Genomic DNA, 16455 nt, shown 5'->3' with positions numbered 1-16455 from the left:
AAGAAAACTTATCATCACACTTCAAGAGCTAGCACTCGTTACTACTTCCTTCAAGAAGCTTTCCTGAACATTTCAGACACCCTTAGTCATTCTCTCAGTTCCCACAGAATACTGAACAACCATCTATTATACTTCACTGTGATTTTTCTGACTTAAGCTACTTAAGATCAGGCAACATGTCTTCATTATCTCAGTCTTCCAGCTCCTAGCACAGTGGGTGCTCAATAAAAGTTTGTTGAATGAATAAATAAAATCAATCAATAAAAGAAGATATGAGATCTTATATGCATCCCCTTCTAATGGATCTTTCCAACAATGCATATGATAATATTTTCAGATTTAAATCATCCCAATTCAGAATATCAGACTCAATGTGAACAACTCAAAATGTTACACTGTTGTTTATACGTTTGGCCTTGGGTCAGATGTTGCACTCAAATATCCAACAAAACTATTTTCTTTGAGATTTATTTTAGGTGGATTGTGGATTCAGACTTAACTCTCTGATGTGGGTCCTTTTTACCCATCAATCTTGCCTGGGAAGGGGTGTTAGATCTTCCCATCTCCCCAAGGATCTGAAGGCCACATTTGTTCAAGTAAATAGAGTAGAGCTGCAGAGAGACAGTTTGGGTGTCTCAGTACAAAGGAGAGACCAACTGGTGAGACTCCACTCAGGGTGGGCATCCTGATCTTCATTTCCAGCAGGTGCCTGGGAGGGCATTTCTGGATGCCCCTTGGGAAGCCGGCTTCCCCAGTAAGTTTACATCAAGACCTGGATGAACAGGAGATGCTGAGAGGCAGAGGAAGGTCAAAGAATAGGTTTGCTCTAAAACCAGGGTCATCTCCTTAACCAGCTTCAGGAGTCATCAGTCCCATTGTAGTCTATGTGAATGGTGACCCCTGAAACTGCAAGATGGCAGCTACTTCTCCCATCACCAACCTATTTAATGAAATTGCAACATAGTTGTACCATTCTTCAATGGTACATCCTTTAAGCAGTGAGCTATCACTGCTTATATCATAAAAAGCACAGCCCTTGAAACTCCAACCAACTTCCAAGGCTTTACACAGTCCATTTCATTTCGACATCCTTTTTTCCATCAATCCACGCATTTTAACTTGAAGCTTCAGCTCCACCTCATCTCACCTCTAAAACCTCAACAAAATAGATCCTTTCTCCTATCACTCTTTCATTCTAAGTCACTTCAGACCCTAGTACTGCCCTGGAGGCTGGGCAAAAACTTCATGAAGTACCAAGAAAGCCATCATTCTCTAGCCTTCTCCTCCCAGAATTCCACTGCTTTCGCAGGTTCCCCCAGAGAGACACACGGACAACGGCACAGGCGTATGTACACATGCATACACAAACACCCCACACGCCAGCTATGAAGAGCCTATAGGGGCTTCCACAGACCATCAGCCCTTTCACCCCACTTAACCCAAAGTCACAGTCTATGTCAGAGGACATGCTATTCCTAGAATCTTAGAAATCCCTTCCACCCCACACCCAGGTCAAATACACACTTTAGTCTTCCCAGTCCATTAGGGATTCCAGAATCCTAATTGGGTTTAGACTAGGTTCTTCTCCCTCGATAAAATGATAGGACCAGAAACTAACACAGCATTGTAAAGCAACTATACTCCAATTAAAAAAAAAAAAAATGTCCCTACAGGGACTCCCACAAAAAAAAAAAAAAAAAAGATAGGACCAGCTTCCTTTTACTGGTTATCTCTGAGATCATCTCTTTGCATCTGTGATTCTGAGCCCAGACTGGGCACGCAAATGGTCCCCTGTCCTAGGAGCTTAGGCACTCCAATTCTAAGAAAGCAAAAGAGAAAATGACCTTCACCCCATGAGTCACTAAGGGAAGAGAACCCTCGTGAGCAGAGATGTGATTTGTGGCGTGAAGACTATTTCTAATCCTGGGTACCAAGCCTTCTTACCATCTGCCTGCAGGCCTGGAGGAGCCTCTCCCCCACCGGCCAGCTCTACCTTCCCTACCAGCACCTTTCCTGATCCAGGATTCTGCTCTCTGCAGGTTGTAGAGCTGACCTTCCTCCCCTCTCTTCTCAAAGCCATCTTCCTATTGATGACAGGTAGAGCAAGCCAATGTTTTTTTGCTGTCTGAAGCTTTGTCTAGATCTAGCCCAGGGGTCAGCACACTGTTTTGCAAGTCAAATGCAGCCAATGGCCTGTTTTGGTATGGCTCACAGGCTAAGAATGGTTTCTACACTGCAAGATGGTTGAAAGAAATCAAAAGAATATTTTGTGAAACATGGAAATAGGGGATATTTGAGTTTTGGTGTTCACATATAAAATTTTATTGGCATACAGCATGCCCCTTCATTTACGTATTGGCTATGGCTGTTCCCATGCTACAGTGACAGAGTTGAGGATCTGCCAGACTGTGTGTCCCACTAAGCTGAAAATATTGCCCACCTAAGCTCTAGTTCATAATCAAGTCAACTGCATTAACAAATTCTTTTTTCTCTATTACTTAACTAGGAAGAAACTTTATAGCTACTATCTAAAGGATTTTTAAAAATCACTTCTCCACAACTGTATTTAACAGTTTATCCACAGTCAAATTGAAGAGCTTAAAGAGAAGTTGGCTCAGAACCTTTGCGGACTAAACCTGAATTCAGTTCTGAGATGCAGAAGCCCACCTCCCTCTTGTGGACTGGCTTGGGTTTTTCATAATGAACACTACTGGCCTCCCTCCATTCCCAGCCTGGGATGTGTGAAGAATGACACTTCTCGTAGTGGGTTGACTCGTGTCCCCCCAAAACTCATGTCTACCTAGAACCTCAGAATGTAACTATTTGGAAATATGGTCTTTGCAGATGTAATTAGTTAAGGATCTAGAAATGAAATCATCTTGGATATAGAGTGAGCCCTAAATCCAATTACTGATGTCCTTATAAGAAGAGGAGAGGATACAGAGAGACATACAGAGGAGAAGGCCATGTGAAGACGAAGGCAGAGAGTGGAGAGATGCGGCTACAAGCCAAGGAATGCCTGGGGCCACCAGAAGCTAGAAGAGGCCAGGAAGGATCCTGTTCTAGAGCCTTTGGAGGGAGCTCAACCCTGCCAATACCTTTTTGGATTTCTAGCCTCCATAACTGTGAGAGAATAAATTTCTGGTGTTTTAAGCCACCCAGTTTATGATACTTTGTTATGGCCATCTATGGAAAACTAATATATCTCCCATTTCCAGACCCTGGTAAATTTTTCAAAGAACTTTCACAGCTAGTTAGTTCAAGGATTCTCACAGTGATTTTCTGAGTAGGAAGTCGATGGATTCCCTGCATTCTTTTGCTAAGGTACAGGGAGACTCACCCATTCAGCATCTACGGATAAAAGCCAGGGATCCTTCCTGCTCCTTGCTAACTACTCTTGAAATTTGATGATCTGTAAGTTTTTTCCATTTCTGTACTTGGGGGGCTCAAACATTTGAGAGACATCTTACTCCTTCTATAACAATTATTTACATGCCCACTTTTAATTGACCCCTCATTCACACCTAAGGTTTATCTAGAGGATGGTTGTGTTTCAGCCACAGAAATCCAGATCTTAGCTCTGTTGTCTGAGCATTCTGCTAAAGTCATCCTACCAAATAGACAAAAACTCAGAAACTTCATGAACCAAGAAGAGGTCCTCTAACAAGTTGTGGCATATGTTACTCATTTAGGAATATTGCAGAAACACTACTTCTCACCATATTTGTAAATGAAAAACACATGAGTGTAACCTGTAACACCATAGGAAAAATTGCTCTTTTGGTAGGTTTGGCCCCTGACTTTTGAAATATGAACCCATCAGGGGAATTTCAACTTACGCTGGATTCAGCTCATTATTCTCTTGCCCATTACGTGCCAGTAGAGAAGCTAATTTTAGAAAATTGAAATTCCATGGCATCATGGAAATGGCAGTGATGACCTGGGGTCTTGTCCCAGCATTGCCATTTGCTGGCTGTGTGACTTTAGGCAAGTAACCCTTGGTCTCTCCCAGACTACATTTCTGCATCTGTGAAAAGAGAATGATAATAATCCCAGGCCCCGTGAGAATCAAATGATAATAATCCCAGGCCCCGTGAGAATCAAATGATAATAATCCCAGGCCCCGTGAGAATCAAATCAAAATAAGATGGCTGGGAATTTGGGGGAAATGGGGAGATATTGGTCAAGGGGTACAAAGTTTCAGTTATGCAGGATGAATAAGTTCTGGAGACTTAATATACAGCATGGTGGCTATAGTTAATAATACCATACTATACACTTGAAATTTGCTAAGAGGGTAGATTTTGTGTTCTTGCCACACACACAATCATTAGCATGATCGTGGAGGTTATTTCACAATGTTTATGTATATCAAAACATCAAGGTGTACAACATCAAGCTGTACACCTTGAACATATACAATTGTTATTTGTCAATTACACCTCAATAAAGCTGGAAAAAAATAAGATAATGTATATGAAAGCAATTGTAAACCATAAGTATAAAGGTAATAGGTTTTTGTTATTGTCACCTATATTATAAACTCTATTCGGTAACCAAAGCATAGCACTTTTTAAAAAGATAGTCAATTAAAGATCGTTTGCTTTCACGTCAATTAAAAAAAAAATACTTAAGAGACTTACAACAGCCATAAAGAGTTTTATAACTCCTTTCTAAAGCCCTTCGCATTCACTGTTTGGCTTGAATCAATATGGTTATCTACCTGTCAATTTTTCTTATTCTTTAGCACAGAATGTGAACAGTCTGTTTTTTATGACTGGCTCAGAATGTACTAAGCTAATCGATATATCCAGTGATAACAGGATGATTTGGAACGCACGTAACAAAAGCTTATCGCTTTACTGCATACTGAATCTGTCAAAATATTTTCCTAGAAGTAATGTGAAAATAGAAGTTCTCCATCTTTCATTATGTTAGTGGGTGGTGACAAAAGGATTAGGAGGCTATTTCCTGAGTTCACAGCTTGGTGTTTTTCAGTGAAATGCAGCCTATAGCTGTTTATCTTTCTTTAAAAAATGAGTTGAAATATAATAATACTCCACGCTGAATTGGTGTCCAATCCCAAAAGAAGATCCAATTCTAGTTTGCCCATATTGGCCGAGTCTTCAAAATTCCCCCACTGTTCTGAAGGTTGGGAGTGAGAGGTAGGCAGACAAGGCTCACACGCTCCACGCTGTTGAGGCCCACACTCTTGGAGGGAGGCAACAGCTGAAAGACCTTTACAAACAAGGTAGGTTTGGGCTTAACCACAAAGGAGAAGCACGCCCTCAGAGATTTACGGCTGGAAGAAACCTCACTGATGAACTAATCTAAATTCCCCATCTAACGAGAGGCCTAGAGAGGTAAAATCACTCTCTCAAGTTCACGGAGCAAGTCCAGGCCAGAAGTGAAACCCACATCTCAGTAGACCTTGTTCAAACTGTACTTTGTTAACATACCACACATCCCCTCACAAAGAATTACTAAAGTGATGAATAAATAGCAATGTTTTAAAATGTATCATTATTAATGATGATTTTAATTGGCATAGTATAAAAATTAAAGGTTTTCTTTCAGAATAAGAATAAATCAATCTTTCCAACCAAAAAAAAAAGTGTTAAAAGTGACAAGGGATTTAAAAGCACAGAGCACCAAGACTGTTGCACTGAAACCAAACAATCTAATTAATTTTAAAAAATGGAATGTTGAAATAGCTGACATGGTTCCAGGATGCTGATGGCTGAATCACTTACATACAGCCTTAGAAAAGAAATATATATGCTAAAGAAGAGGACTGGAGGAGATGAGAGGGGGAAAAAAAAGAGACCCAGGCATTTGCACAATCTTTACTAGGCCAAAGTTGAGCTCTCTTCCCGAGTTTGACTAGAGAAAATGGAGGGAGAGGGGCTAAGGAAGGACAGGGGAGGAGAGCATCGTTTGCAACAACCATTTCAGCACTGCTCTAGAAAGAGCCTTGGGAAAGCAGGCGGAGGAAAACCGATGCCTACAGAGCAAGAAATGAGATGTGCTTCCGGGTAAGGGAATAGAGAACGCAGGAGCTCAGAAATGACTGCTTGAGTCGGTGACAGGGATTGGCCTGAGAGTTCCTAGGTCACCACCCATGAAGCCACTGGGACAGTGGGGTTTCAAGTTCAGCATGACAATCTGGATGCCACATCACCTAGGCATTCAAGACACTTAAGACTCTGGCTTTTTGAGCCCCATCTCACTTTGGTCCGATAAACCCTCAGTCGCAGACAAACCGGCCTATGCTCAGAATATACCTTGTATGTTCTCATCTCCCTTTTTTGTACCTGCCAGTCTCTCCACCCATCACTAATTTGCACGCACGTGAACGGTCCTGCCCTCCAGATCCCTCTTCACCTATTGTGATTCCACCCAGTATTCAAGGTCAAGTTCAAAATCTATCTTGCTCTGTAAATAAGTTCATTTGTACCATCTTTTTAGATTCCACATATAAGTGATATTATATGATATTTGTCTTTTTCTGTCTGACTTCACTAAACAGAAACAGACTCACAGACTTCGAAAACAAACTTATGGTTACCAAAGGGGAAAGGTGTGGAGGGAGGGATAAATTAGGAGTTTGGGATTAACATATACACACTACTATATATAAAACAGATAATCAACAGGGACCTACTGTATAGCACATGGAACTCTGCTCAGTAGTCTGTAATAACCTATATGGGAAAGAATCTGAAAAAGAATGGATATATGTATAACTGAATCACTTTGCGGTACACCTGAAACTAACACAACATTGTAAATCAACTATCCCCCAATATAAAATAAAAATTAAATTAAAGAATCTATCTTGCATTCTGTCTCTGTGAAACCTTCTGGGGTTACTGCTATGCGTCACTTTCTGGTGAGACACCCTTATGATTGTGACGGTGGTCTCAGCCGCCCCTCCCCAAGACACCTTTTTGTAATCACCGAAATATGACAACCTTAATTAAATCCTCTCCCAGCATCTCTGACCTCTCCATCATAAAGAATGTGAGGCTCCAAGTTCTACTGGCATTACTGACTATGCTTTTCAGATGCTCGGCGAAGGCCACTTCATTCAGCTTAGAGAGACACTAAAGTTGCAGGGGGGCGGAGGGCAAATGAAGAGGGGTGGTGAGGAAAATGAATTTTAATCCCAATGAGACCAAGCCATTGGAAGAGTTAGTCAAAAAGCATAAAGAAAAAAGCAACTACTATGTAATGGAATGGCAGAGAACATACAAAGCTTTCTGGATCCTACACTTCTATGGAATACATCTTAAGGTCAAGGTCTCTGCTGGCACCCTTGAAAGTGTGAGGCCTTTCCAAGGTTTCTCCATTCATTCCCAGTGAGGTGGGGATTAAAGCAGTGAGAGCCTTCGACTGAATACTATTTTATTTCCATAAGAATGGGCAAAAAAAGAAATTCACGATGTACATCAAGTGAAAAATGCTTAGCATGGGTTGCATACAGCAGCTGGACGGCCTTCCATTCTTGGAAGGATCTGCCTCTACGGTTTCTGTGTAGCTGCCCGGGTGCATCCAGCACATGAATGTTAAGTTCCCTCCATTCTCTACAGTTCTCACGCAAGGGACCTGAGCTTCCTAGCCACGTATAATAAATAAAGCTAATTACACCCACAGTGTTCACTGCATAGGATAGAAAACAAGGCAGGCACCGTCACAAATGTGAGTAATAACTTTTCAGCTGGTTGACAAAGCTAGCCACTAAAATAAGCTAAAGCCAAATGCCATCATTCGTATCAGTTCCGTTCAACTTTTCGAAGAGGCTCCTAATTTCGAGGCAACTGGAACCTCAGATAGTCTTAGGTCACAGCCAAGAGCACCTTGGAAAGCAAATGACCCTTTATGGTGATGACACTCGACACATTCATACTGTACTTATGAAAGCTTATTGGAATGAAAGCTTATTGGATGGAAACGCTGAATACATGATATGAATGATGGCATTTGGCTTTAGCTTATTTTAGTGGCTAGCTTTGTCAACCAGCTGAAAAGTTATTGCTCCCATTTGTGACTGTGCCTGCCTTGTTTTCTATCCTATGCAGTGAACACTGTGGGTGTAATTAGCTTTATTTATTATACGTGGCTAGGAAGCTCAGTTCCCTTGCGTGAGAACTGTAGAGAATGGAGGGAACTTAACATTTGTGAGCTGGATGCACCCGGGCAGCTACACAGAAACCGTAGAGGCAGATTTTTTTTTATCCTAATGAAAAAATAAGCAGAAACATCTGTAATGAAATCATGTATAAAGCTACATTTATTAACAAATTCGTTTCCTAATGAAACACCATCTGCAAGCAACCCTCAGTTTCCACTTGATATAAATAGGTCTTTTACTGTTTTCAGATGCAGTTCACAGAAAAGTCTTCTAAGTGCAACTGCAGAACACATCAGTCTTTTGTTTGTTTGTTTGTTTGTTTCCTGGAAAGATAGTGAATTAAGCTTTTAAACAAATCATTTGTTTAAAAAGCATGCTTCCATTGAAAAGCTGACCTTTGGCAATAAAGCTGGATTTTATTAGTATCCTTTTTAGTTAGTATTTATTAGTATCCTTATTATCGATACAGAAATTCTAAGAAGCAAGGAACGTTTCAAGGATGGGAAATAATTAAAATGTCTCCACTATGTACACAAGTGTAGACACAGAAACAAATATGGGCACACACACACATGCACATTTCATTCCAATAATAAATAGTTTATGATCTCTCAACTCACTAATATCATCATATCTGCTTATTCGTGTATCTTAGAATGTGTCTTTTTCCTGGTCATTCAACCCCCCACTCCGCCCAAATGCACTTCACGAACACACATCAGCCTCCTGTCACTTGAGCCAGGGAAAGAGCTGGGAAAACTCAAAGAAATCCTATGACTGCTCTATGGACGAGCCTTTTCAGTAATAACTCAAAATAATGCTACCACTCATTATAGATGGTTACTTTGACCAGGGACCCAGAACCCCAGGCCTGGAACTCTTGGCGCCAGGGACTGGGGCTGAATTCTAATGCTAAGTGCTTTTGAAAAGTACATCAAGATTTAATAGGGTGAATTTCCAGACTCGGTCAGTTTCAGCCACATCAATTCTATTAGGTTCAAAGTTCCATAAGGCCCCACCCTGTGTATATTTCCGCCCACATTTTAACCTACACCCTTCTAAGTTTGCTCTTAGGCTGGCTAACTTCTCATTCCCTTTCCACCTATTTTTGGTTTTCACATTGCCCTTGAAACCTGTATATTCTCCTGACCTTAGGGCGCTAAGCTTCTCTCTACCCCTCCTTCAAATCCTTCCTTGAGACCTATATTTTAAAATAAGTACTTTCTTCACTGATCTCTTATCATGACTTCATTGCATCTGACCCATTTTTCAGACAAGGCTCTACCAAAGTCTATTTGCACCGTCACTAAAGGCTGCGTACACATAGGCTGCTCCTTGGAGCATCGTCTCCAGAGCTGATGACAGCTCAGACTCTCTTTGGAAATGTACCTCTCATTGCTGTGCCCGAGCAATGAGCGAAAGCATGGAGTCGTTTCTGAATCTGGGTCAGCCATGTTGAGAATGTATAAGAGAGAGGATTACAGTGGAGTGGATCTCAGTGGGTCTGTGACCTGTCACTCTGCCAATGAGGTGTTGATACAGGATGACAGACTTCTTGACGGGCCAATGCTATTTCCAGATCAGTCCTGAGTAATAGAACTGCCGTGTAAAGGAAGAAGAGCAGAAGAGACCAGGGCAAGAGAAGGGGCAGGAGTGATGTCCCACCTCCCACTAGGCTCCCCCTCTTTCAAAGTAGGTTGCTTTCTGGTTTTTAAGTATCACACTCCTGTATTAAGTCATCAGGTGGAAATTAGGATTAGGATTTCCAAATGACCGTGTAGGACAAGAAGAGAGTAAGACACAGGCAGACAGAGTACAATTAAGGAAATGTAACTGAGGATGGATCTTCTAGCAATTGTTTACGTTTGTTCCTGTTACTTGATTAACATTATGGCTTAGAAAATGTAATCAAGTAACCATTTTTGAAGTTCATTCATTCAACAAACATTTATTGAGTATCTACTATGTGCCAGGCGATTGCTAGGCACTTGGGATACAGAGAAGAACGAGACATTCCTTGCTCTCAGGGAGCTCACAGTCTAATAGAGGAGACAGACACATAAACGAGTAACTACCATACAATGATGTCAGTGCCAGCCAAGGTGTATATAAGGCGCTCGGCGAGCCCAGAGAAAGGACTTTGTCATTAAGCCTCGTGGAATCAGGGAAGCTTTCATGGAGAAAAGTGACAACCGAGTAGACTTGAAGGAGAAACACGACTTCACCAGGAAGACAAGGGAGGGTAGGGAGAGACATTCTAGGCTGAGGAGACAGCAGGCACAAAAGCAAGGAAGCGTGACAAAGAAGGACATGACAGGGAACCACAGGTAGCTCCGTGTGGCTGAGATCTCATCTGCATGTGAAGAAGTCGTGAAGTATGAGGTCAGGAAGGGAGTATGAAATCAGAGAGTGAAGAGCTTTTTGTATGTGGGACTAAGAAATTGGGACTGTCTCCTGGAAGCAATGAGAAGGCATTGAAGAATCCAAAGCAGAGAGTGACATGGTCAGATCTGCCCACTGGATCAGCCTGGATGGAAGATGGTTTGAAAGAGAGGTGAGACTAGAGGGAGGGACACCAGACAGGAGGCGGCCCAGGCAAGAGATGCTCACGGGTGCTTCGAAGGCGGTGAGGGTGAAGAGGTGACAGACCGGAGAGATACTTGGGAGGAAGCTTGACGAGACTTGATGAATCATGATGATACAAACAGCAAAACCGCCTGAGAAATGAAACAATACTCAAAACATGCATTCAGAAAATCCAAACCAAGGACCCCAGTCCTCCCTTCCTTTGTGTTCCCATCATCCTCTGAAATCAGCGCATCTGCTGAGTGTGAATAAAAGAAGAAGAGCCAGAGGGCACATATGGTCAGACTTCTCTAATTCAGACACCACTAACTTGGACTCTGCAATAGTTCAGACAGACTGTCTGTGAGTCCTATTGAGTAAGAATTTCAACCTACTTTCTTCCTCCGTGTCTTTTCAAGCCTTTAGTCACCAGTAAAAGCAGTGGTTTCTTCTGCAATCAAGCACTTGAGGCGCAGTAGACAGCCGCTTACATGGTGGCATCTGAGAGGCACCCAATATATGCCCCCCACCCAGGGGCCACAAGGCCCGAGATCCAATCATTAGTGATTCATTCCTTTGGGAGGCTTTGGTCCCTCTGGACTTGTCTTTTATAAGGCAATGCTTCCTGAGATAGTTAAAACATTTAGTCATTCTAAACCCAGTGGGATTTTGGTTGAGCATAATGCTTTTGGCTTTGACAGAAGGGATCAAGGTAGTACAAGAGGGTTGGGTAGGCATCTGTAGAAGAAGGTGATGCAGAAGGGAAGATTGAGGGATACGGAAGATAATGTTAAGATCTTGCCAAGGAACAGCCCTGCAAGCGCTCAAGAAACTACGATTCTTAAAGAATGCCTTCCACTTCCGGTTCCAGCAAATCACACTTGTACATCCTTATACCTTAAGGAACTTCTGTGTTTTATGTTTATGATACGCTATCAGTTAGTGAAGGCCTAGGGTGACTCACAGTCTTTTCATGTACCTCATCCTGCCTAGGACCAATGAAAATCTCCAATGTGATTAATTTGTACAGAATATTACTACAAATGCATTCTCTGAAACTATTTTATAACTCCAACTTTTCATTCACTCAGACTGACCTTGTCTTTTGTCATTCCAAATTATGGAGATTTAACTGTATTTGCAGAGTGTTAATCAGTCAAGTCACAAGTGACAGAAGATCAAGACTCAGACTCTGACCTTGAAGAGTCTCATCTACAGCTCAAGAAGGTAAATAAGAGCTGCTTGGGAATACCTGATTATAGAGGTTAGAGCAGTGAACTAAAAAAAAAAAAAAAAAAGAAAGAAACAAAACAAAACTTTACAAATTACTTACTTCACTCGTTTGGAGAATCGTGAACTTTGGCAGTTTAGTCTTTGAACCGGGTGCACTGGGTTTGCCATCCAAGAGTGATCCAAACGACAGATGCCCAAAGCTGTTCTCGAATTCAATCGAAGGTTTCAGCGTGGGAGAGATGTCCGGGGCTTGGTCCTGACCGTCCATGGGTCTGACATATGCGGTTGGTTTTTGCTGCCCCACGCTTGTTTTGCAGTAAACCCCTGGTGGGAAGTTCTGAACCGAAAGGCCACTGCTGGGAGCTAATAAAGAGGAGGCAACTAGGGGAGACCCAGGCGCTTGCAGTGTAAATTCAGATTCTTCTGGTGAGTTGGACTGAAAGATTTCTTTGAAAGTATCCCCTCCACTGGACTTGAGATTATTGTCTTCCTTTGCAGGTGGGTTTGACTCTTCAACTGCTCCAACTTGAGGCTGTTCAGCTGGGTAGACAAAGAAGTCTTCCAGTCTGGCTGGGGGCTGGTCCTGTGTTGATGGCTGCATCTTGCTGGGCTGACTACCAGCCTGGCTGGCCGGTCCAATGCTAGTGTTCTGACTGTCTCGTGGCCAGTCAGGTTTTGACTTCCGGTTGCTGTGTATCAGAGTTGAATTCAGTATCACAGCAGAAGGTGGAGGCATTGGCACCGAGGAGTGAGTGCTATCCTGATGAGGTGGGATCATTCGGTTCTTTTGTTCTGGAAAAAAGCTTGGTTCATTTTTGTTGATGGGAGTCTGGGGCACGGAATTCTTTGGGATTCCCACTAGATGATTCGGATTAGAATGGTTAGTTAGCAAATCCTTCATTTCATCATAGTTTCCCAGCGTGCTCTGGACTCGGTTGGCAAGTGCATCACCTTTGTTTGTCTAAAATAACAAAAAGATGGGGGTGGGAGGAGAGAGAATGAATAGGTTTGTGTTTCCTAATGTTAATGTTTCAAACAGATGTCCTAAGTAGACTAGCATATAGGGTTCTTTAAAATTCTCATGCTGCCACATAATTTCATACGTTTCGTGGGCTACGTAAGAAAAAAAAATCAGTAACACTATTGAAAGAGCCTCTTGGAATGAGCTGTGTGATTAACGTCTGTATACTCCCTGGCCTGTTCTTAAACACGCTCATTGGGAAAAAGTTTTAAATTACGTTGCTTATGAGTTTTATTAGCAAAATAACTTATTTTAGGTCCAATGAGTTGAACTGTACATTCTACACTGTGATTAACAACTTCCGCTTACTGATCATTGGAATTATAACAGAATGTTCGACTTATATTTGTTCTTGACATGTCAGCCCTTCGTGCTACATTATACCATGAAAAAGCCTTAGCCCGTTGGATAAGGAAGTCAGTTCAACTGTGCTATCATGACTACATTCAGTTTAGAAAAGGCATGGGCTTAAACAACATTGAATTGAGCTAACTTATGACTAAAGTGAATCCAATTCTTTTTAATCAAAGATTGCATAAATTACTGGTGTCTGCCTACATATTCTGGGGGCAACTGTGTTTACATATTGATGATTCATACTCGTTTACTTTGAAATGGTGCAAACTGTTCATCAACAGTGACTCAAGCTCTCCTCTGTCTTTTCAAGGGTTTAGAAGAATTTATTCAAGAATTTAAACTGTTGGTTAAGTAAATCAAAACAAAGTCCGATTTTCAAAGTTGGCAACTACATCATTCTATGGAGAATCAACACGAGGACTTTTTAGTATTCTCTTTACCTGCCAAAGGTGTTATCAAAACCAGCTGCTGAATTCAGAAGGGCAAAGGGCTGCTTTGCGCCTAGGCTGCACTATCCTGGCCCAAGATGTTGCAATGAAAGAAGGCTACCAGCACCCGTGGAGCCATCTGGCAGCAGGGCCAGTGCCTGGGGAAGACGGCCACCCTGTGTAGCCTCCATGTCCCAGGAGTCATAGGCAAGCTCTCCAGGCACAGGAGGGGGTGACCACCTCCCCACTGGTACAACCTCCACTGAAGACAGATGTTTAACATCTAAGGTTGCTCACACGCCCTTAACACCTGGTGTGGAGCCCAGGCTCCTGGGGTACACAGGGTGTGTGCCTATTCAAGCCTGGCATCTCAGGCTAAACCTAGGATGTATGGCTGCGTGCTGCTCTCTGTATGTCAAGATGGGAGAGTGTGCGGATGAATGGAGGGTGAAGTGCTGGAAATGGATGAAATCACCCAGGGAAAGGAAATGAAGAATGAGAAGATCAGGCTCAGGAGAGAGCCCTGTGGAACGTCAACCTTTAAGAGACTAGGAGAAGAGGAGGACCCAGCAAAGGCTACAGAGAAGGAGCAACCAGAGAGGGAATCAAGCTGGGAACCTTGGCCTTGTTATTACCATAATCACCACATACTGGATACAGCTGGATTCAACTCGGGTCACGTGGCAAATCATATTCAAAGACTAAGGAAAAGCATGCTAATGATATGCTAAGAGGGCTCCATGGGGGATGGGGAGTTTTAGAAATCAAATAAATATATGTCAGTTTTAGTTTTCTTATCCTCAGGAACATCTTATATTGCATCACATGCAACCTTGGTGCTGAAGGAGTGATTAAACAATTACAGTTCCATATAATCCTCAGCTGAATAATCACTCCATTTTCAGAAGTACATTTGAAAGGCATAATTTAATAGGTAGAGAAGGGTAGAAATCACTTTTATTCCCTGAAAGTCCCTAGGTTTGTCAGTTTTAATGGCAGAAATTACTTTTCAGATAAGGCAAGAATAAACTCTTTGTATACAGCAGTCTCCCTCAACGGAGGTGCACAAGGAACCGTTTGGGCAGCAGCCAAAACCGGCCTCTATTCAATCCCTAAATTCAAAACAAAGAGATTTCATTGTGGTCAGGGCCCAGTAGAATTTGATGCAAGCTGTAAATACTTGCAGGGTTGTTCTGGTCCCTCAAATAGTTTACCTCTTGGACCAGATGATTGTCTGATAAAAACTAATACCTGCTATCTTCAGGATCTGACCCAACAAGGGGAAACAACCCCATTTCATTTCCTATTTTTAAATGCCTCCATTTATATTGTCTCCTTTAATGAATTAAGACATGCTTCCTTCCATTAGACAAAGAGAATTCTATAACCTTTCCCTTTTTGCCTTAGCTACCAGGAAGCTCAAAGTTATTGACCTTTCATTGACAGTTCATTGATCATTTACCGGAAATTCTTTGAACTTTCATTGAAAGACAGTTCTAGAGAATGAGAACTTTGCCCCCAGATGTCACAGAGGACACCACAATACCTCGAAGTTCTGAGAAGTCATTCACTCTCTCCGGGCCAACATCATCAGGACCCAAGAACCTCAAGGCCCATCTGTTTGCAAGCAAGCTAGTCACATCCCTGTTCATATTTCAGCAGTAAATAAAAGGGACATGTTCATCTTATCTTCAGCGGAGAGACCCTGCTTAGGTTTTAACGTCTCTTCATTTCGGTTTACTGTTTTACTGATCTGGGTTTCTGATGCATGCTTAGAATTTTTTTCCATCTCTAGGTTTTAAAATATGCTTGAAATTAGGAGAATTTCTAAGCTGGCCAATGTCTAAAACTGTTGTCTACATGACTAAAATTAGACCAAAGTTGAAAGCTCTCCAAATAAGTCTAGAAAATCCACCTCCTACTACATAGGGTCTACTACAGTTATGATTTCTTTTCCAGCACAAAACTATGAGCTTTTCTTCGAGGTCAGAGACTACCTTTTATTCATCTTCATGTCCTCAACACTTAGTACCATGTCTGATGCATACTATACCAATAAAGGATTTGCAGTGGCTTGGAGTAAAGGGTACATAACCAGAAAAGCAAAGGTTACGCTAACTTGGTTACTGGGATTGAACATCAAAGTGAACTTTGAGCTTCTTGGTAGCTAAAGGCCAAAAGAAAAAGCTCATAGCTTATAGAATTCTCTTTGTCTGATGACAGGAAGCACATCCGAATTCATTAAATGAGATAAACGTTTGCCAGATACTGAAACGTGAAAAGGAATTCTTCTCATTGGTTCAGTTACAAGGTCACAAGAACCTCTGAACAGTAGAACAAGTCGTTTTTTCAGCACCAACTTTACAGAAGATGCAAAGACGTTCTTCACATGGCTTTTCCTTATGATGACTTAAAAGCAGGAGCACTGGGTTAAAGTCTAACTCGGTGAAGGCACGTCTGCACGTGGAGTTACGGGGCCAAGTTAATAGGTCCAACCGTAGGGCCTTCCTGTACACTAATGGCATAAGGGGTGGAGCTGGGATAACCTGGGGGGATGAAGGGAGGTCAACTCCCTTCAACTAGCTTCCTCACACAGTAATTGTCTCAGAGGGACTTGTGACCAGAACTACATAGCAGATAGTTCAAGGTTGAGTTCACTGGTGACACTTTCTGAGTTGCTGATTGAAGGAAGATCCGTAACAGACGTACTGTGGCTA

General features: G+C 42.1%; 1 protein-coding gene across 1 annotated transcript in view; it reads right to left on the bottom strand.

Moving 5' to 3' along the window:
• Window positions 1–16455, bottom strand: part of AFF2 (ALF transcription elongation factor 2) — a 335919-nt gene that overhangs the window by 303531 nt on the left and 15933 nt on the right. Inside the window, exon 3 of the mRNA XM_061178238.1 lies at window positions 12033–12893. Coding sequence (XP_061034221.1) covers window positions 12033–12893 — 861 coding nt within the window. The remainder of the gene's footprint in view (window positions 1–12032; window positions 12894–16455) is intronic.

This window comes from Eubalaena glacialis, chromosome X, assembly GCF_028564815.1.
Source record: "Eubalaena glacialis isolate mEubGla1 chromosome X, mEubGla1.1.hap2.+ XY, whole genome shotgun sequence".
Taxonomy (NCBI): Eukaryota; Metazoa; Chordata; class Mammalia; order Artiodactyla; family Balaenidae; genus Eubalaena; species Eubalaena glacialis.
The sequence above is the reverse complement of the archived record's forward strand: the minus strand, read 5'-3'. Positions and strand labels throughout refer to the sequence as shown.